Source organism: Porites lutea, chromosome 8 (assembly GCF_958299795.1).
Source record: "Porites lutea chromosome 8, jaPorLute2.1, whole genome shotgun sequence".
Taxonomy (NCBI): Eukaryota; Metazoa; Cnidaria; class Anthozoa; order Scleractinia; family Poritidae; genus Porites; species Porites lutea.
This window is the reverse complement of record NC_133208.1, coordinates 27,003,674-27,026,482: the sequence shown is the minus strand read 5'-3', so window position 1 is coordinate 27,026,482 and position 22,809 is coordinate 27,003,674. Positions and strand designations below refer to the sequence as shown.

Genomic DNA, 22,809 nt, shown 5'->3' with positions numbered 1-22,809 from the left:
CAAACAGAATCTACTGGAAAGGTTTGAAACCGTTCAATAAACGTACCCCCTTATCCTGCTCGTTTGTTTAATAGCTACCCTGGCTCGTTTTATTTCTAGCCCACTATCTTCTTCTCTTAATCAAATGTTGACCAGATTTAACCAATAAGTGAAGGAGAAAATAATATAAAACATTTTTTTTACCAAATGCATGACTCCTTGAAGACCAACGACCTCAACGATACCATCGCAGTGACATGCTGGTGCATAGCCCTGTCAGAAAAATATTAACCGCACAAACAGATCAGGAGTAAAGTTATAACGATGTTTTGTGCGATACACGATCAGCGCTTTTATAAAAGCTTGGACTCTCCACAAGTCGAACATACACGTGCTCTCAGGCACGAAAAATGAACTGTTTTCAAAGGGAACTCTGGAAAAGTTGCCACATATTTTGTGATAAATCAACTAAAAGATATTAAGGCCGCCATATTTAAGGGTATGATATGAAAAAGTGAGCGGGTTGTGTGGCCTCAATAGTTTAAATCTCACGCAAGTGTTCACTAGACTATAATAGAAAGGAAGGCTGAACTTTTTTTGGGTTGTTATTCCCGCTAGAACAAAAAACCAACAAAACTCAGGCTATGTTTACAATATACCGATTAGCTATATATCCAGCTTACTATCCGAGATGAGGTTCTCCACATAAGAGATCTGCGCAACGCAGATTCGCTCCGTTACAGAAATTGCGCTGATATCACCTTTCTTATTTGTGAACAGAATCCCTATCCGGTATGATTCTCGTGTCGGCGCAAAAGCTATCTGGTACAGTGTCAACATAAAGCCTGGTAGTAGATCAAGACGACGTACTCCTTAAAAGCACGTTAAAAAAAGGAAGCTTGCAAAGTATAAATCGAAAGGTATGTCACTTCAGGTTTTCCTGGAACACTGGGGACGGGGGATACATAAGTCAAGGTAAATTACTCACATCATCTCTGTCAGGTCCCCACGCATCGGTACCTGCACCCCAGCTGTAAGAAATAAATGAATATACAGTAAATCCTCTATTAAGCTCCCCACCCCCTCCCCGGTCCCATTTATAACGAGCCCTTCCTTTTCAGGGGAAGAAAGTTAATATGCCCCCGCCCTCTTCGGATTCCGAAATTCGGAAGATTTTCACTTGTGGAATCAGAAATCTTTGGCTTTTGAATCCGAAATACAGTTCAAGGAATCTGGAATCCCACTTACGATTGGAATGTAATAAGTTCTAATGAAAAATACTGGAAACCAGTACCTGGAATCCGGAACCCAAGAAAGTCTCGGATACCCTTACATGAAGCAATCTGGAAAGTACTGCTCAGTAGCTTTCATTAGCCTGAGTTTCAGGCCTTCCTATGGCCTTCACCTCTCTCCCTTTTTCGCTTCCATCTTTCCCCTTTTCCCCAGAAACGCCTGATACTCAGGCTAAGCTTTCATTTGAACGTCCACCATTACGGATTTCATTCACAAACTCAAACGTTCATAGCCACCTTGCAGCATAACGACCAGTACTACAGGAAAATTTTAATGAATGTCACGTAAATAATCTTAATTTAGTATTTTGCCCTCAATTTCTAGAGCTGAATGATACGACATTCAACGTTCCTAGTAAAAAAAGGTTTCGCACAACAACAAACAAACGCAGTTACTAAAAACCACAATTAAGAGAATGTTCCACTTTCACTAAATTACAGCCGTACATACCTGCCAATGTTAAGAATTACTATGCCCTCTAGTGCTGGTAAATCAAGCTTTTTACCATCAACCTAAAAGGAAGATGTAATCACGTCCGTTCAGGATGACGTCATTGATTACATTTTTGCTCATTACCATACAAGTTAACCCATAAAAGATGTCGCCATATGTACAAATTAAACTCAAAAGTTGAAAGAGCTAATCAATTTGAGAAGTTGGTGCAATTTTTAGCTCTTTGCAATCATTAACAAAGGAAATATAGATCAAAAACTGCTAAATTGCTGGGTGGCAAAAACAGTTAATGAGCCCATACATTCTTTGTAACGTTCGCGTTTTTCAAAGAGAATTTCTACCAAACTATTCGGTAAATCGGCCTGAAATTTTCAGAGATAACTGAAATTGTTTAACTTATGCTCTTTGAACATTCAGAGATGTTATTTTATTAGCTTCATCAGATAATGATAAACATATGTTAATGAGACAAAAAGTGTAAGCAAGGATTCACGTATAGCTGACACACAGGCTACTTGTGGGTGGGAGGGGTGGGTGGGAGCGGGGTATCTTCAGTGATAAAAAGAGAGAAGGGTGCTGAAAAAGTAAAGCATGTACCCTGAAAATCTGGCAGTTGTAATTTGCCAGAAAGAAACAATAAATTGAGATTATGAACCACAACTCTGATAATTTAACACATGCACACTCCTCAACCGCCTGCATTATGCTCAAATGGTAATAAAAAAGTGCTTTGGGTAGTTTAGCTTCTTCGTTTTTTTGACCAGATAATGACCAGAAAATGACTTGACTAGCTTAACGATCACAGGAATTAATGATAAGGACAGCTATGTTGCATTTTCACGTTATTTTCACTTTCACTAACTCTTCTGTGAATAAGTGGTATAAAAATATTGGATTTAAGATATTAAAACTGCTACTATAAGCGTTATTAATTCGAAAAAATTCACCTCAATTTCAACTTCATTTACAAATGTCCTTGAATAACCTTTCACCATTTTCTTCAGTCCTGCTCTAAAGTAAACACCTTTGTTATGAAGCCTGAGTTGTAAGCAAAAGAAAGAAAATCAAATTCAAGTATTAACTAAAACTAAACAGGTTTGTGGTTAATTCCTTCTTAAACGTATACTCAAAGATCTTTAAGGTATTTGGAGCCGAAAATACAGACGTCCGAATCTCAAACCCCAAGCCTAAATCACGCTTTATACATCCAAAGTAGGTGCTTCTCAGTTCATTCGTGTCAAGCTTAACTATGAAGAAAGTATCCCTGGGGAAAGATAACCACCAGGCAGCCGTTCAATTAGTCTGCTACACAGCCGTTTTTAGTGTCGTCACGCAACGCTCCTCCCCACTGGGAGGAGCGTTGCGTGACGACACTAAAAACGGCTGTGTAGCAGACTACCGTTCAATTAGCCGCCTACGAATTGCTTATACCAGGCCAGATGAAATCTTTGTGAACAGCCCTGCACCTAGGAACAATAAACATGGACTTCATATGGTGTTCGTTTAATAAGGTTTTACCTCCTTCCCCTCCCCTCCCCTCCGCTCCGCTCCCCTCCCTTCCCCACTCCAATGTATATTTGCTACTTTGAGGTTGCACGTGACATAAAGTCGGCGTTTTGTTAAGTTGCACTATGGAATTGTTTTGTGAACACTATCGCTTCTTTCATTGGCTAATACGAAGTTGCAAAGGATCCTGGGTCAAAATTTCTTCCCAAAAAAAACAGTCTCATAGTGCAGTTCGACACAACCCCGACCCAGTCCCCAGGCTAACCGTTAAAATGGCCAAAGGGATCATAATCAACTTACCTACTATGGAATTTATCTGGTGCTTCTTCTCTCTGAAGGTGAAAATCCAAACAAAGTTCTGCACCAATTCCAATGCCAAAATAATTGTTCATGGTAAAAATACTAGGATCGTCATCTTTACAACCAATAGAGCCTATAGCACTGTCATTTGATAGCGTATCTGGAATAGCCTCGGCTACATCAAACATCACACACCATCTATCCAAACGATTTTCCTGTGCTTGGTCCACGGCCATAAGAAGTGACACTGGACTCTCACTGCCAGAATACCCTCCACCCCAATGAAGAACACGAGAGAGATCGTTACCTATTTTATAATTTAACAGGTAGATCATAGTTTAGCTAATATTTAGTTAACCCTTTAAGCCCCAGCATCAACATGCATCTTCTCCCCACTTTTATTCATACATTCCTTATGGTACTGCTTGAGATTTGTTCGAACATCACAGCATTTCATCTTTGCTGATTATTTCATTAATTATCATGACCTGTCTGTTTGATCAGGCAGTGTTATTGTTGGGAGAAATTAGATGTAGGTCACTATTGGGGCTTACAGGGTTAACAGAGATTTCCTTATCTAAAAGGGACTGTGTCAAGGCTGTTTAGAAGATTTTGTTACGTTAACTAAACGTAAACTTCATGATAAAAAAAATATCTCAGGCGTTAGGGCTCAAAGTCACATAAAAGGAGATAAACCTTAAAAACTGAGAGGTTGAACAGTTTTCTAAAACCCAAACTGCAGTCCGTTTAATCCAGTTCAATTTTGTCCAGCCGTACCTTCCTTTGTACTTGCCGTGTTGCTTAAATGTATTAATCAGTCATTTGTTATATTTCACTCAGTTTGATGGCCATTTTTAGATGTCTGAATTTGTTTTGCATCACTACCCTCTGTGATTGGCTGGTGCTTCTCGTGCCACTATCTCAACCAATCAGAACTAAAATCAAATCCTGTAAAGAATTGATCGTGCACGTCAGCTGCTACTGTATTTGGCCGGACAGTGCTTTAAGAACCTCGTTTGAAAACCGAGCTAGTAGTTCTCTTGCAGTGTTACATATTTCAGCCCCTGTAGAAGTGTATCGGGAGGAGGAATCGGCCTGAGTGATAACACAGTGCATTCCAATACAGCGATTCCAGAATTCATAATCTGCTTTGTGACTTCCATTGTTTTTCTCTAATTGTTACCTTGTGCGGACAAGAAAGGTTCTAAAATAGAAGCAGACTTTTCGCGGCCCAGAGAATAACTCAGGGTCTCATGGGCGGAAGAACGTCATCTTGATACGGCAAGCTATGTTGTGTGAACGCGACTTCGGACTCACCTGTTCCAAGTGGAAGAATCGCTGAGGCTGGCATCTTACACTTCAGCTCTTGAAGAACATCATCTAAACACGATAAAACCCATCCAACCGTTCCATCGCCACCGCATATTAAAATACGGAAATCTGGAATGGACCTAAAAGCATAGAACCTTAAGGGAAAAGGACACAAAATAGTTTTAGCTATTTATTAGAGAGAGTACGAACGGCTGTCATTTTGCCCTGGAAGTTTTTTCCCTTAATTCAGACTAGCCTGATTTTTGGAGCGGGCGAACGTTCAGATCTTGCCGCGTCTAGTCGCCATCTATGCTCTTGAATGCAGAGGGGGAGTGGGGAGAGTAGAAAATGCGACAAAGCCCACCCTGCAAGGGATGTCAGACACAGGTAAAGTGATAATTTCTCCGGGTTTGTAGGGAAGAGAGACTAGTAAGAGCCTAATAGAGTGTGTCTTTGCTAGTCCTTACGAAAATTCTGCATTGGCTGTAGGTTGTTTGTTTGGGTTACTTGCGTGCATTGGGACTGCTTTGGTACAAATCATGGCGATCAACTCATGTCTATTAAAATACAGGGTTCATACAGAAAATTGCAACCATTATTCAAGGACCACATTAGATTTTCAGGGACCACTTACTAGGGATATAATTTCCGGATGGTACAAAAATGCACATTCCCAGTCCATTCTAATAAGACTTTAAGGCTTTAACTGTTTGCTTCACCAACTTCTTTACATTTTTCAGTTCACTTGTCTTAAATTGATAGTTAATTATTGCATAAAACATTGAGCACTTTATGTAAATAACCTTTAAATTCTCTGAGCTATGATTTATATTCTGTCTAGTGTCTTGGACAACCAAAAAGCATCGAAAAACTCTTTCCAGGCTACTACATTCAAAGTCGAAGAAAATTCAAGGACTTTTCAAGGACTTGCACAGAACTTTAAGGACTTTTCAAGGAAAAATGGAATTCAAGGACTTTTCAAGGACTTCCCCTAAAATTCAAGGACTTTTCAAGACTGTGCGAACCCTGAAGTAAAAACGTCAGTTGTCTCTGTGAAGCAGCACGCGCGAGGGTGATGAGGAAAGGCTAAGGAGATTTTCATCCTTTCCACCATCCCCAGCTTCCTACTCAACAGAGATGACAATACGTCGCATCACTTACCCTGGTAATGGTCCTCCTTCTGATAGACTGTAGACTTGATACGGGTTAAGTAACCGTTGAAAAGCTGCTAGCATATCGGCCCCCTGTCCACCACCACTTTTTGTATTGACTAGTACTAACAGGGGCTGGCTATCAAGGGGGAACATTTCAGGCTGCAAGAAGAAAGAGAAAATTGATATTCACTTGCGAGTAACTTTGTTCACTCACACTCAACAATCAGCTGAACAATAGGAGCATTTCCCACCGAAATCCAAAACTTTTGACGAGCCATTCCCATGCTTAGTCCGCAAACATCTAGTCTATACTATGAAAACTGCCTACCACGTTGGCCGAGAGAAAAAAAATCTGCATGATGTGAGCTGTATTCTACCCAAGATCATAAACTTGGAGTAATCACTGATAAAAGTGTATTCGACATTACGCTCTTCCTATAAATACATTAGAAACTCTCGGGAAAGATAAAGTCGTTTCTGACAAGGAGAAGGTGAGAGATGGGGAAGGGTACAGGGTGGTAAATCACTGTTCACTGAATCTTAATTTTTCCTAGATCTGACGCACAGTAAACCAGGTAAAAGTAAGCAGATGAAGACCGCGTTCTCGTGAATCTAACTTCATTTTTAAATGATTCATTAAAATTAAAGCACGTAGAATTAACCTCAGATTGTATAAAATACTACTAAACATTAATAAACAAAGCAGCATTGGAATTGCTACTTACATGAATGTTTGGCAGGACTTTTATAAACAGTTCCTTACTATCCACCGTAGAGTTTGTTAATTTATGTACAGCATCTGCTGCTACATCAGCCGCGGGAAAAGATACAAATAACATGCCTATAAAGTAAAGAAAAACTTCATTGCGTTAAACAATGACTGGTGGATAGCTTCAGAATTAGTTCGTATGTCCTGAATGTAACGGGCTGTCCGCTTAATATTATAGATCTGCTTAATGCAGTTTTCAATGCATTTCAATTTCAATATGTTTTCTTTGCATCATGATAGAAAATGGCAGTAGGACTCACCATAACTTGCAAACACACTTTTCATTTTACAATACTGTACCGCTGCAAAAAATATAAAGATGATAACTTATAACACTCAGAGTGAAAGGATAACGGATCAAGACGGAAATTTAAAGATGAAAAGACAAGAATTTGGCTATCTGAGTCTCGCTACACTTACTTTAAATAGCGGACACTTACTTTCGCCCAATATATCACTTAAAAGGTCTTGATATTTGGTGGACTCTAATCCAGTAGGAAGACCTCCAACGCAAATACAAACATTTCCCAGGGGTTCCAGGTTTTGACGTAAATAAAATCTCGTCAGTTTCATTTTTCTTATAGATTTCTGTGCAGTGAGAAGAGATAAAGACTATATTACTATCAAATGAACATTTCAAGCGAACGAGTAAGGCGCCGGTTAAACCAGATGGCAAAATTCAGCAGGCCAAAAAAAATACTGTGGAATCCCGATTTTTTTAGCCACTCTTACTGGGAGAAGCTGAGGTTTGAAAAATCGGGGGTATAATTACAGTGTTTGACTGGTAAAGGGAAGTTATTTTTAGCTAGAATTATCCGGAATTTTGAAAAACCGACGGCTCGAGAAATAGGGATAGAGTGCGCTTGAATTTCTAAGCTTTTGCGAGACGCGGAATTTACGTGGCGGCCAAGAGAGCTGTCGTGAGGGTTAAAAAAATGACCTGTTTTGGGGGATTTTGCTATCGGAACAGTTGTATTAAAAAAAGTATTACTTTTATGTTTATGAGTTCCCCGAGAATGAATTCACGCTTTAGTAGGAAAACTCCATAACAACTGTTTCTGTTGGTTTCCGGCCGCCATGTTAGTGCCTATTCGGATGGGCATCCAACATGGCGTCTCCAAACAAAGCTCCATAAATTTGGGCAAATGAATTATCCGAATATCTTGCTTCTGAAAAATTGCACTACCCTGAATCTTGGTGAGGGACTTTGCATATTTACCTCCTTTCATTTCCCAGATTTTGGACTTAAACTGTCGAACGGTTTTGATTCTTATAGTTGATGGCGTTCAGTGAAAACCAGCAATAAGGGTACTTCACTCACAGACAAAAACATACTAAGCCATATTTAACTGCTAAACCACCGAGACTAAGGTCCACGACAGGAAGATAGAAATAAACATACCTTTCTTATATCCACCAGAGTTTTCCACGGACAGTCATTGTGGTCCATTCTTCGTTCTTGAACTTAAAAAGATAAAGAAAGAGACAACGTCATCCTCCCCAATGTTAGGGGCCTTAAGATCCGAGGCCGGCGACAGCAGCAAAAACGGGCCACGTCTCTTAAAAAGTAATTTTGCGTTCTTTCAATCTTCATCACGATTACTCCAACTCATTCAGTGTCAAATGTGGTGCATTTGCAAGTTGGTATTTCTAAATTTTTTCCAAAACCTGAACGTTTAATTTCTTAACTTCTTACAATGTTAGTCCCTTAGCGTGTTATTTTATGTTGAATAGAAGCTTTTTACATGATCAGGCCATAGCAAAAAATCTCTTAAAACGATAAAATACTCAAGGTTAAGACCATAACGAGATAACTGTAATCCCTAGCTGTTTTTGTTTTCGGTGTGTCTTCTCTGACAGAAGACTGACCTATGAAAATTATTTGGCGTTTTTCATTTATTTTCATTTAGTTTATTTCTTTATTTTTAACCGTTGAAAAGTCAGAATTTTAAGCCTACCAACGCTTGTATCTATCGTGGGTTTAGCTTGATTATTTGTAAAAGGTTTCACAACTGCAACAGCAAGAAAACGAATTTGTTATCAAACTTAGTGTTTAAAGACTAAAACTTTTATTAAAACGATTAAGAGCTTCTTCCTTACAGGAGTTAACTAGAACAAAATTATACATTAAATATTTTGAAATGTTGTTTGAGAATAACAAAACAAGTTGTAGCCAGAGCGAGAAAGATGATATACCCAGGCCCCTTGTACGTGTTTTTTTGTTTGGTTTTCCGTTAAAAATAAAGCAAAACGTCACGCTGGATAGGCACGTGGCAGTTGTATAGTAGCCCGGAAGCAGGGGAGTTGAGAGGATTCGCGCGAGAGCTGCACGCAAAAAGAGACGCGACTGCGTCCTCCAAACATCGCGGCTCCGCCGCTCGCTCGCGCGTTCTCTCGCAGCTCACTTCACTCGCCATAACAACCTCGTTCCCAGGTTCTCTCTCCTACTCGTCGAGTAGTGACGGGTAGGAGAGAACCCTGGAAACGAGGTTGTCGCCAAAAATGGAGAGCTTGCTTGCGGGCTAGTTGCATCCCCGGGGGTTGTATCGCGGCATGATAGAAAGCTGGTAATTTTACACTAGAAGGACAAAAAGACGAGCCTCTATTACCTCCATAATTCAAGTGAACTTCTGTCAGAGAAAAATCGTCCGGATTTGCGTCCTAATGAAAAATAAGAACAGTCATTTAGTCTCACCAGAAACTCATAAGGGGTTGAAAAGTGTAACTCGTAAGCAGCGCGAATTCACTTTTAAGTGACGAGTAAAATAACGTCACGTCGTTTACGAGGTTTGATTGGTCAGTTATCGGTCAGTTATCGGATTGGTCTTTTCTGCTCGTTCCAAATATGGCACTTGCAAAAATGAATATTCAAGAGCATCATACGGAGTTACACGCTTCAACCCCTTGTGAGTTTCTGGTCACACATGTCCAATACACACGAACTGAGTCCAGTTGTGTCTTGAAATGGAATTCGACCCGTCTAACGGAAATCCTATCGAGATACGTTAAACGGATGTGAACTCGATTACCAGAAGTCTGGTCGTAATAGCACAACCCTCCATTTAAAGGAACCCAAAATAATTGGGTACACTGCATGTCATATTGATAACCTGTTCCATTCATTCTACTGCAACTTGGGTGAAGAATGTCTGTTGTTATACCAGGGAGCTCGTTATATAGGGATTGTTACGGGTGCCTCATCCTAAGAGACTGTGCGACACCAAAAACAAAACAACATTCGCAACCCGGGAACACCAATCCAAAGCAAACAATGAGATCGACTGGGAGAGGGTCAAGATCCTTGACCAGGAGACGGTGGACATCATAACAAAATCCAAGGAGGCCATACATATCAGACGCCAGCATCCAATCCTAAATAGAGCTGGGGGTTATGAACTTCCCGCGATTTTCAATCATCTGTTGTCACGTGACTAATTCACGTGTAACAAGACCGAGCGTTCATTGCTAAACTTCATACCTTAAGTCCGAATTTCTCCAAAGCAATTTGAATAACATCAGTTACTCTTGTGATAGCAGTGACAGGGATCGTCTTAAACATGGCAGATACACTGTAAAAACAACATCAAACCGCGGTAAAAATGACGGAAGGCAAAAGCAAAACTGACCCTCCCTCTGACCTTACCTAGTCGCTATACGACGTCTAACCACGACTTCTCGGTCAATGCATTTCGGCGACGAATCTGAGACAAACGGCCCAGCAAACTCGCTCGGACCGAGCGACCCGAAATCCATAGGCCGCGCAGAATAATGAAGCCCAGGGACAAGGCAACCTCTGACCCAGACACCTCTCACTATGCCCAAAGAACAGCGGGTAAAATGACTGGCGCTTTGCTTGTTTCCAGTCATCCGCCACGTCTTGTGTGCGCGCGCGCGAGTCTCGAAGCGCTTACCGAAGAGATTGTGCCAGTCAACAAATCGTCCACAACTTTCGTGTTTCTTTTACACGAAAAGACGTGACAAGAAAAAAAACGTGATGTGTTGAAAAAAACGTTTCATAGACGTGACAAGAAAAAAAACTCCGCTTAAGTGGAACCAGGTAAAAATCTCCGGAAATCGCTTAGTTGCTATTAAAAGCAAGGTTGAACGTTAGAAATCGTCCTGTCATCACATTTTAGTTTGAGATTTCACCAAACTCACTTTATCATTCCAGGATAAACTCTTATGTACCCTTTTCTTCTATCAGCACTCTGAAAAAGAATTACACATAATTATTTTTTATCGATCCTAGGGGGTAGAGTATAGCCCAAGTTCGATAATCATAATTCTAAAAAGAATGGGAGGCTTTGGGGAAAAAATTTCAAATTTTTCAAGACTCCATTGTCTTGCAACTCACAGAAGAGATTGAGCACAAAGAAAACCAAATCAGATATAGAAATATGGCCAAAAACCATCGGAGTCATGTTAGAAAATTTTGTGGGCTATTCAACAGTTCAATAGGCCATTTCTGAGTTGCCCAAGTTTTTATTTTCATGCAAATAAGGCTCATTTTCAAAAAAAGTCTTGCGCTTACCGTAGCCTCGTTTTGGAAGAGAGAGCTTTTAGAACTCAAAAATGGCATATTTTTAATCAGTTCGAAAGCACAAAACATAACGTCATGTACAAGTCGAGGAATAATTGAAAACAGAGCCACAGAAAGAATTAGAATAAAAAATATCAAAATATACCTTCATTCTGAGAAAGATGAGTGGTTTTGGAGAATTATTTTCTGTGAACTGGTGAGGCTTCTCGTCAGGGTCTAGTGCTCGTTCATTCTCTTTTAGTGAAAAACAAACATAAAAAAATGATTAAAATGGCGTCAATAGATCAACTGGACAAACCCCACATCACCAGCACCCTCAAAAAGGTGTGGCCCTATTTTACTGCACGTGGCGAAGCGTAGCCAAACTGATATATTTTTGCGTTCTTTGATTCTTAATGGCCTGCGCCACAGACGAAGCTAAATTCTGGTTAAGCCCGTCTGCGAAACAGAACCAAAATCCTTGTTCTAGACCTCACCTACTTGGTTTTCCTTTGTCCTTAACAATCATTATTTCCACTTTATTCTGTAACGCACAAGCAGGAGTTAAACGAGTTCGTGGTTCTTAGGTGTTTTGTATAAAACAAATTTAACATAAATAACTTTTTCAAAAGGGCAAAACAGAAGGGTAAAGGGTTTGAAGCTGGGGTCAGATCCTGGCCAGTCGAAGTAAAATCCCCGCAGGATCCTTTTCACTAACAAATCTGGATCGGAATCCACGCCATATTAAACTGTTACTAGAAGAAGAATAGTTAAATTAAAGCATGTTATCAATACCTTGATCCAGGGCCCTTGCAAGGTAGTAATTTTTAGGGTCGTCTGTGATATGAAACTTTTTTAATGCTTCTTCCTGAAAGTTTCGTCAAGAAAAAAAATTATTACTGAATGCTGTAAAACACAGCAATGTGTGAAATACACGTCTTCAACAAAATCCTGCGTGGAAGGCACTTCAGTGAAGAGAAAGGAAAAGACGAGGCTATTAAAGACAACTTTGACTTTATTCTTCGATTAATAAATTCAATGAGTGATATAACTAATAATTACACCTCGTTATATCCAAAATACGCATGCCAGAGATTTTTGTTTGCTAAATCATGTGAAAATTAAGAGTGAAACTACAACAACGCAGAGCGCATCTTTTTTTAAAAAAACATGAATACAGTTTAATCTAGATATTCAAGAAAGGACCCCGGGAGCCATGGTACATTTCAAATACGCAGACACGTATTAGCGTACGTTAGTTATAACTAATATACATTAAAGCGGCGTCGACACCATGTGTGGGTTGATTTTGTTGTTGGTTCTCTCCTTTGTTCCGAGAGGTTTTTCTCCGGCTAATCCGCTTTTCCCCTTTCCTCAAAAACCAACATTTCCAAATTCCAATTCGATCCGTAAAGCACACGTGAGCACGGACACGTTTGAACGTGTGTTTAAGATTCCTGGGTGGTTCGTTGGTAAACAAATGACAATTTATACTACAATATTACTTTTGAGACAGTGGATGAATTCCTATGGTATGACCATTCAAATGAAAGCTACTGAGGACTATTTTCCTGTGGTGCTGTTATTTAATCTTTGCAATACTTACAAGAACATTGCTAGCCTGGGCAGTTCTTGGAATTTCGATGTTTTTGCAAAGTCTTGGATCTGCTACTTCACCATCATAAATCTTCAAAATAGTTTTATCTGTAAAAAGAGCATCAACCATAGAATCACTCGGTTGTGATGCAAAAGTCCTTGACCTTTTGTCTTATACTCACACTATTGAACACAATTCCGATCTCCAATATCTACATTTTGTACTGCAAAGTACTTTCAAAGTTAAAGATGGCAAATACAGAGTATCTCAGTATGAGAAATTTAACTGAAAACCTAGCCAAATTTATAGTCCAGGAATAATTACCTGGAGGCTGAGTTATCACAATTTTCACAAATGCACTGTCATGGAAGTTTTCCTTGAGCATAAAGTTAAGGAGGGTAATTTTGTTTTGCATAGGTAAACCAAAGACCTAGTACCCAGTCCCTGGGTACCAGAGGTTTTCACGCTCGTTTGCAGCTGGATGTTTCAGTGTTGGAGGCCGAGAGATCTTCAGCCAAAGGCCGAAGTCACAATCAGCGAAGAGGAAACCCTGCTCATGAACAGTCACCCAGGGAACCCATAGTAGAAACCTAGCTATCTTGAAATTATGGATTATTATCTACCAGAGTCACAGTTTAAGTTGCTGGTATTGTCTGTGTTCTGCATGGGATCATCAGGAACTATGCCATCATCTTCATCTGAATTTCCTGCCAAAATAATTAAACAACAAATTTCCAACATGTTACATGTAAAACTGACAAATTTGTAGGTAATGCATATATGCCAACTCTCCCGGATTATCCAGGAGTCTCCTGGATACAGCACCCATCTCCCACTCTCCCATACGGGTCACCAAATCTCCCGGAATAAATCGACTGGTGAGTATTTCTGTGCTTTACTTTGGACTTTAGCCTACTTTTTTTTTTCTGGGGAATTTTTGCAAGTATTTAGCACAAAGGCTATTTCGTCATTACAATGATGAATGCAAATTTTGATGGTATGTACCTCATGTAAGAGTTCATATAATGTTCTAAACCATTTCCCTGACAGTTGAGTCAATTTGTGGGGTGGGGTGGGGGTGGGGTTTGTGGACATTTGGGGAGGGGGTTAGTGCAAGAGATAGAGTCTCCAGATTTTAGATCTCCAGAGGTTGGTATCTCTGGTAATGTATAACTGTTAGTACTTTTTGCAACGTACAAATTATGATGATCTGTACCCATCATTCACAAGCAAAGTGATGGATTTAATTAATCAATCAATTTACATTACTGTCAAGCTACATTGTATGTCATGCATTGGTCTCAGGTCATAAAGGCCACTTTTACTTCCCCTACATTGGCATAATAATTCTTGATGGTAAAGGCTGTCTTTGCATAATTTACAATTTGTCAAAGGTGCTAGGAACATTGTTTCAAGTCAAAGGCAAAGCAAAGTTCTTCATTGTTAGACTGCAAAACAGTCGGCTTTTTTCTCAAAATCAGGGTAACAATGTTTGTTGAAAGTATTACATCTTTGACATGCAAAAAATAATAATTGACTTGCACTTTTGATTAACTGTACCATTTTTCCTGCTTTTTACGGTGTCAGTGTTACAATTTGTCACACAAATCGAAGGTGGCCAAAGTCAACTTTTCATTCCATATTAGTCCAATCTTTTCACCAAAAAATACTGATTTAGATACAAATCAAACAAAAATGAATCTTTTCTTTTTTACTTTCTTTATATCATGTACACTGTAGGTTTCAATTTAAGGATAGAGTTATCGAAGTGATTTAAAGAATTTCATAGTAGAACAGTTGATCTATCACATGCAGGTTCTACTTTGTACCTTCAATACCTTTTAATTAGTTCATAAATTTAAATATAATATATCATTGTGTTGTAAGTAAACAAAAAATGTAAACAACCTAATGTAGCAGTTCTACTTCGTTTCTGAGAACAGGAACTCCACAAAGTTAAATTTGGCATTGATACAGCATACGGAGGCAGCACAAGCTTGTGAAGATAACCAAATCCACATTCTTTAGGCAACATTAAATGACATGAGCTGTGAGCCTGTGTGAATATTAAACAGAAAAACATTAAAACTTATAGCTAGCCAGGGACTATATAAAACTACCCAAGATAGTTAAGTATCTTAACGAAATTCTTCAATTACTCTCAAGTGGCACCATTCCAAGGACCTATCACAGTGATGCCAACTCTCCCGCTTTTGGCGGGAGACTTACGCATTTTTGCCTCATCTCCCGCTCTCCCGCCTTGGTTCATAAATCTCCCGCTTTTTACGTCCACTATAATTATTGAATACTTAGTAAAAAATAAAACAGACATAGTTTGAGATTTAGCCCATTTTTAGCTCAAAACTTGAATTTTTCCTATTCGCAGTACGGTTTTTGGGGCATTTTTGCACGTCTTTAGTCATTGACAAAGATTTCGAATTTTGATAGTATGTACATCATGTAAGACGTCATATAATGTCCTAAGTCATTCCCATTGGGGGATGGGTCAAGTTTTTGGCAGGGGGTCGTTGAAATTCCGGGGGGGGGGGGGGGAGAAAAAAAGACAGTTTCCCGATTTTAGGTCTCCAGAGGTTGGCATCTCTGTTATCACCAGTAACAAAAGAAAGAGTAACGGCATCCCAAGAAAGTCCTTCACTTACACTATTTCCCAGTTGCCGACAACAACAGACCCGAGGCAGGGTTGTCACTAAGAGTCAAGTTGCCACGTAAATACAAAAAGTAGGCGAGGAATCAAACATCTAGGGATTTCTTTTGGTTCTATTTTTCTTCTATTTTCCAAATGAAAGTAGGCGGCAGCCACACTCAAAGTAGCCGGGGAAAATCCCCAGCCCCCGGCAGCCCTGACCTGGGACCACCGACTGCATTTTAATGAATCTCCATCCTATTCCCAGAGTAGTAATTAGAAGTGGAGCCATAGTGCTCAGGCACAAAGCACAGGTCACAAGAGCAAGTTAGAGTACAGGCCCCGGTTGTTCAAAAATCTATCTGGCCCAGGTTGCTCGAAGCATGGTTAGTGCTAACCAGCATTAAATACCATGGAAACCTATACATTTTGATACCTCTTAACCAACGGTTAGCGCTAACCAGGCTTCGAGCAACCGGCCCCTGGTGGATAAATCACTATCCACCAGATAGATATTAGGGAAACTAATTGCACTATCCTCTGGATAGAGATTTATCCGGTGGACAGCATTATCCTGCTTTCAAACAACTGGGGCCATGTCACCATGCTTCAGTAAATAAACAACAGTACAAGAGTTTTCTAGCCCTAATCACAATATAGAAAAGTGTTTATCTAGTCAGTTATTTAACAATAGAGCAGTAACCTCCACTTGTGACCTGTGACTTGTGTTTTAATGTACCTGCCAAATAGAGCCACTACCAGTGAACTTTCAAGTAATTTCAATACACTTAAATTCACTCTTAGATTCAAGGCTTGGGCAAATAAAACAGAAGATATCACCGTGAGGTTCAGGGATAAAATAATAAGAGCTGGCCCTTTCTTTGTTTTATTCCCACAAAACCAAGTATAAATTTATTATCCCCGAGACACTGGTCTCTTAAAACAATGCACTCCATTCAAATAACGCCTCTCCTTCACTACATCTTAAGAAAACATTTCAAAACAAGGGTACCATACGCTGGTGAAGCACATGCTACCACATCCGACAGATATGGGTGTTAATTGGTTCTCTCACTTGCTCCAACAGGTTTGTCACCTGGTTCTCCGTTTTTCTACTCTTGTTGAAAACTAAAACTTCCAAATTCCAATCTCAAACACAGGGTCATGTTTCAGCGAGTTCTTAAGAACTTTTAAGTGCTCCGCAGGTTTCACAATTTTACACAACAACTGTCATTAACATGACACCTGTCCCTTTCTCAAGAATAGTACCCAGGAAAGCAAAGACCCACCGACTGTCCACACCAGCTGCATTTCATACTTGCTGGACATTCAATGCTTCCACAAGTTCTTTTACAGTATGCACACTTTGCACTTGGAGATAGGTTTCCTTCTCGCCAGTGGTGAGATTGCTGAATTAACTTCTGTTGGAGTAAAGTAAAACAATAAGGGTGACACTAACCGATTCTTAACATTTTTATAATAGCAGTGAAAAACATTTTGGCAACTAAAATTGCCATGAAAGTCGCCAATTTGATGACCTGTGTTCAGCGATCACGTGCCAAGCTATTCCCAAGAAATTCCCGAAATTTTGTGAGATGCATTTTTCTAGTAGTAAGAGTTTATGGTCTTTTAAAGTTAAAGAGAGATAGAAATTTGCATTAAATATCATTTATGCTCTATTTTCTCAATAATTTTCTTATTTTCAGCTTGGTTTGTCTGGTTATTTTACACCTTGCGATGTCCCGTGCGCCTTCAAATTCGATTGCAATAGTTGGGCAGCCATTTTGATTCTTTCAAACGCTCATGTAGTGTTGCTCAAAGTGTCCCTTTTTTCTGGTGACCATTTTATAAGTTTAGGTCACCACAAGGTGACTTTGAAAAAATTAAGTAAAGCTTGGAGCACTGTAACAGGGGGGTAGCTCCTCAAAAATGAGAAAAACGCCTGATTACTGTAGGTTATGTTCCCCACAACATTAAAAAAGGTCTTCAGATTTTGCACCTGCACTTAACAATGTTTACTTAAGTGCAACACACATCCTTGAAATATGCATAGGAAAATACCATTAAAAGAAGAAAACATCACAGTGTATCACAACGTTTTAGCAAATTACCTTGGGAACGTGTGGAGAATACGAAGCACATTTCTTGCAGTCACTGACACTAAACTCCTTACAGTCTTCATGAGTAAAATAATCACAAACTAAAAAAATTCAGGATATTTTTAGTAAGTAATCTAGATCTCCAGCTTGAAAATTATCACTTATTATTTTGTACAATTTAATTACTATCCATGGTCAGGGCTGTCAGGGGTAAGATATACAATACAACTGTATATAACCAGTGATGATACTGTCTGATATAATAATATTAAGGGTGAAAATCTTTATGTTATGCTTGCTTCTTTACTTCATGAGATCTTTGCTGGTAATGCAGAGAGCAAGTGAAAATGCATAGAGGTTTTAAACATCCTTGCCACATGAATTGGCCATCAAAAAGATATGTCGAGATCATTTTTTATTTACATTCTGCAGGCACTGTGCGTAAGTAGAACAAGGTTACCTGTTTAAGGGGTTGTTTGTGCTTAAATTAATATCTTGACTAACCTTGACATCTAAATGCTGCATGTTCTTCAAGTCTTTTCCTACAAACGCAGCAGAATCGCCTTCGATAAAATGAAGGCCCACTCCAACTGTGTGCTACGGGTTCCTGTGGAATAAGTAACTATTAGTTGAGATTCTATGTCCTAAAGGGCCTTTCACTGAGGGATTTCCCTCCCCTCCCCACCATTGAACGGTGTGCTGCTATTCGAGCTACTGTGCCTGTAAGAAACTACTGCAGACTCCTCAACTTTGAATGTAGGGGAGAGGGAACTGGTGTGGATTGTTTTGTTCTCCAAAGTTTACCCCCTTTGAGGACAGTGTGTCAACAAATTTGTCTCCCATTGTAGGTATATATCTATCACTTTTAATAAAACTATCTCTCCTGAAATCGCATCACACCTCAACAAAAATAAAAAAAGTATCTTCACTAACCTTAACCAAAGATGTTGCAATGGAAATGCAAGGAGTTACAACAAGCTGCATGCAACGCTCATGACTCACAAAATTGCAAACTAAAAAAAGATCAAATAAGGAGATTTAAATTCTTAAGGATGCCAAGGATGGTTAGTACATGTATCAGAGGCTGTTTTTACACTAGAGCCATTACTCTTCCCAGTTGGCTCTAGTTGTTGTTCAGTTGGGTATAAATGTACCCCAGACAGATGTTGTATGTCTGTTTTATTTGCAGCTTTTGACATTAAAGTCTTCTTCTTCACGTCAACTGAATTTCAAAACCAATGCTCCAGTCTTTTTATTTAAGACCATATCTGGGCATTGAAACTGTTTACTGTCGTCTGTTGCAACACATGGCAAAGATGGACATGGATTAAAACTTTAAAAAGTTGGGCCAACCTTTTCAAGTTCTAAAGAGCCTGCAAAAATCACCAAAACATTTTATTATGGTTAATGCTCCCCAATGAAATTTGTTTCATAATCATCTTCACAACTCCACAGGAACATTAATTTCTATACATGTAAGTAAAGGCATAATGATTCCAGCACAGAATTGAACTAAAACAGCAAAAGCCTTGTGTCATAGCCCCTTTAAGGTCTCTAGCATAAAAACAGTGTATAACAGTGTGAACCTTAATGCTAACAGGCATCTTGTACAGATAGTATAGATTTATTATTATTATTTATGTAATTTTTATTTATTTTTAGAAAAACTTTTAAAGACATACCTATTAGTAAGGCGTTTTATTCTTTGAGTTAGGTTTTTTGATATTATATAACACATGATGTAATTCTTATTTATCATTTAGTTATTTTATTCTGTGTATTGTTGTATTAAATGAGCAGTTGATCATCTCGTCATGAAAACTGCGCAATAAAAATTCTTAATTATTATTATTATTATTATAGATTCACCTCTTCCCAAAGTCTTGTAAGTATTTTGTTTTGGGCCCAAACAAAGATAATGTTTTCAACTCTATTTTCTCAAAAACAGTCACAGGCAGTCTCAAAAGATTACTGCTGTATATGGCATACAGTGTTCTCACCAGGCCGCAGCCTTGCAGGATTCCTGCAACAAAACTGAAATGGCGCATTAAAACCAAGAAGATGCACCCATTAGGGTGCAGGGGCAACCTACGAGTCAAACGGACTTAAGTAGTTTTAATGGTCAACCTAACACTAAAGCATTCTGTTTGTTTGAATAAATAAATAACATGATATCAAATGAGTCAAAGTCTTTAATTTTGTTGCCTTTACTTTCATTGGTCCCACGCACGTCCCACTACATCGTAAACTCCTCCTCCGAATCGTAAACACCTCTTCCACCATATTGGATCAGGTAGGTACTTCATGTAACAGACAATTTGGAGTGTGGGCTCAGGTTCTTCGTACCGCGTGTTTTTTGTTGACGCGAGTAACTTTGTCCCCCTAATGTTCTTACAGGGCCCCTATTTCTCAGAAGAGGGGGCCCTGGGACTCCCCAAGGCAAAATCCTGGTGAGAACACTGGGCATATATAGATATGTGCCACTGTAAAGGGTATGGTTTTCAAGTACCCCTAGTCTGAGATAGGGTATAAAAATCAGAGAGCTTGGGTTTAGAATAAGGAATCTTTTTCCAGGAAACTGATCAATAATATTATTGGGTGACACCAATTTTAGCCTACATTTGGGAAATCAGGAATAGACACTTGTAAAAATGAAATCAGCAAATCCTACCCCGCAAATCAGTTTAATAGCAAAGAGAGCACCAACCTCAGTAATTTCTAAAAAATAGCAACACTAGGATAGGGAGAAATTTTGTGTGTTTTGTCTAGTTTTGTGTAGCAAAATTCAGCCCAACTAAGTATGGTATAGGTTTTAAGGGTTACCAGGTCCCTGCATTTCATCCAACCCTAGAAGTTAAAGTTTTTGCTTTGTTGCCATATGGCAACCAACTCTTTTGGTTTAGGGAGATCATTTTACAAATCAAGTCGCCAGCTCCAAAATTTTAGGCGCCATGGCAACCAAAATGGTCGCAACTTGGAGGATTGTCATCCCTGCCCAGACATTCCTAAAGTACCCCCCACCCTCCTCAGGGTCTCAAGAATGTTGATTTTAAGGACAAGCAAACAAATCACAAAAGCACAGACTAATCACTGTTGCTATTTGCCCTTTACTTTCCTTACCAGGCCTGATTGACTCTTTCCTTGTACAGTAGAACCTCAATATAACAAAGGGTGGAGGGACCAACAAAATTTGTTCACGTTGCCGAGGTTTCCTTATATCAAGGTTCTTTTTCATAAATTTTATTATTACTGGGGTAAAGAAAATTGTTCGCTATAGCGAGGACCTTGTTATATAGAGGTTCATTTAATATATCCAGGTCCCACTGTAACACGAAAAATCATTCAAGAAAGATTTCTGGTGTTCACAATTTTGATTTAAACATTAAGAACATTAATGACACACACCTATCCCCAGTTGACATTGGTACTCTCAGGGTTAGGGTAGTGCAGTAGCTCCCAAAATATCATTCAGGGCAGTCAGACATTATTCATTCTTTTATGGCAAGGACATTATTGATTCCAAAGATTCAGTAACCCTCTCTTTTCAAACATCTTGATGAAAAATTAGCATCTGTTACAGAAGGAGTCAAACTATAATTTTAGGCCATTTTTCAATTTTTTCAAACAAAGGGAAACAGATTCTCCACAGACTCAATTAAAAAATATAGCATCTTGTTTTCTGTCAGTAGTATATTCCTGTCAACTGTACACTAAGTAGGTAAGGCCAAGTTCAATTGTCAAACTTTTTGTGTACCGAACCTAATCCCTTCAATTAAGAACATGAAGAGATCTACGTTTGAATCAATTAAGTCTGACATGTCTTATTTGGGTCGACCCATGAATTAAGATTGAGTGGCCCACCTGGGAATTACAACTGTGGAGCAAATTTGTTTCAAACATCAAACTTCTCAAATGCCAAACCTACTACATAAATTACTATAATTAACCTTAATTTGGACAAAATAATAAAAATGATTATATTCTACCATTTGCATCTAATGTTTTAAAATTTGAAATAAAATGTTCAAAGAAACCTACAAACCCGTCATATTAAAATGAATCGGAAGGCTTCAAAATTTATGACGTAAGTAAAAAATTAAGGTTATATTTCATTTTGAATTTTCAATTGACAAGGAAAAAAATAAGATAACCTAAGGTAGCCTACAAAAAAGAGCCAAATTTATCAAAACAACTTTTTTATCTACATAAGACATAACCAAAGCTGTTAATATTTTAATGTCTGCATGAGAGCTTCACTTTATAAATAGGAATGAAACCAGTAGGCTACATGTATATCATAGCAGATGTTTTAGCGCAAACATTCAGAACATTGCGCATATCAGCATAAAACAATAATTCTTAATATCCGTGGGAAGTCTGAATTATTTTTGCATCTGCAAAACCATAACTTAAATCTCTTTGAACTTAATGAGGAGCCACTTAACTTCGAACAGACAAGTCGAACGGAAAATCGAACAGATACCATCAGATTGTCCACAAGTCACGAAACTTTTAAGAAGCACTGACAAACGAGAAAATAAATTTTTAGCGTACATTAACTGTAAGGCTTTAAAATAAGCAGATAAATTAAGCCAAGTGCCAAACCCATAGGCGATGTATGTTTGTGGCTAGGTCATCAAAATTATAAACTCGCCGTTTTTAAGAAAGAATAATCGAAGACGTCGTGCTTTTATTTTCGGCAGAGCACAAAATCGACATTTCCCATGAACTGTTTTTACTTATAAACCCAAAGACCGCAAACTTAAGAATTCATCCACGAGTTGATCTAAGACGTAAAACATTGTAGGGCTGTTTTACCTTCACATATAAGTCCTTGATTTGTCAAACCCCAGAGTAGATCAGTACAGTGGTGACAGTAGGTTGGACGAGTGAAGCTTTTCCTTCCAAATCGATGTCCGCTTTGCCCGTGTGCCGCAAAAGCTTCGTCCAGTTTTGAATCGGAGAGACATCGGGGCATACTATCCGCGTTTGCCTGCAAATGAGACATTTTACATAACGGTTTAATTCGCCGCTTCCATGTTTTAACGTGTTGTGTTGACAACAGCTGTAAAGTTATGAAGGTCTTCTTCGGTCATCATAAACAACTGTCAGAGTCTAGTCAGAGTGTTGAAGGAAACTGGTGTCGAAGCCTCGCGTGGGGACTGAAAACTAAGTCAGCAGCTTC

The 22,809-nt window shown here is 38.9% G+C and overlaps 1 protein-coding gene across 1 annotated transcript in view; it reads right to left on the bottom strand.

The window, feature by feature from the left end:
* Positions 1 to 22,809, bottom strand: part of LOC140947118 (diacylglycerol kinase theta-like) — a 25,315-nt gene extending 2,506 nt beyond the window's left edge. Inside the window, exons 1-24 of the mRNA XM_073396201.1 lie at positions 22,443 to 22,809; positions 18,558 to 18,637; positions 18,129 to 18,231; positions 17,637 to 17,725; positions 16,815 to 16,946; positions 14,790 to 14,937; positions 13,505 to 13,588; positions 12,891 to 12,988; positions 12,080 to 12,152; positions 11,451 to 11,539; positions 10,924 to 10,973; positions 10,244 to 10,334; positions 9,375 to 9,426; positions 8,168 to 8,229; positions 7,206 to 7,353; positions 7,026 to 7,067; positions 6,722 to 6,837; positions 6,004 to 6,155; positions 4,849 to 4,997; positions 3,532 to 3,838; positions 2,673 to 2,763; positions 1,723 to 1,784; positions 968 to 1,010; positions 184 to 252 (exon numbers count right to left, since the gene is read on the bottom strand). Coding sequence (XP_073252302.1) covers positions 184 to 252; positions 968 to 1,010; positions 1,723 to 1,784; positions 2,673 to 2,763; positions 3,532 to 3,838; positions 4,849 to 4,997; positions 6,004 to 6,155; positions 6,722 to 6,837; positions 7,026 to 7,067; positions 7,206 to 7,353; positions 8,168 to 8,229; positions 9,375 to 9,426; positions 10,244 to 10,334; positions 10,924 to 10,973; positions 11,451 to 11,539; positions 12,080 to 12,152; positions 12,891 to 12,988; positions 13,505 to 13,588; positions 14,790 to 14,937; positions 16,815 to 16,946; positions 17,637 to 17,725; positions 18,129 to 18,231; positions 18,558 to 18,637; positions 22,443 to 22,632 — 2,520 coding nt within the window. The 5' untranslated portion in view covers positions 22,633 to 22,809. The remainder of the gene's footprint in view (positions 1 to 183; positions 253 to 967; positions 1,011 to 1,722; positions 1,785 to 2,672; positions 2,764 to 3,531; positions 3,839 to 4,848; positions 4,998 to 6,003; positions 6,156 to 6,721; positions 6,838 to 7,025; positions 7,068 to 7,205; positions 7,354 to 8,167; positions 8,230 to 9,374; positions 9,427 to 10,243; positions 10,335 to 10,923; positions 10,974 to 11,450; positions 11,540 to 12,079; positions 12,153 to 12,890; positions 12,989 to 13,504; positions 13,589 to 14,789; positions 14,938 to 16,814; positions 16,947 to 17,636; positions 17,726 to 18,128; positions 18,232 to 18,557; positions 18,638 to 22,442) is intronic.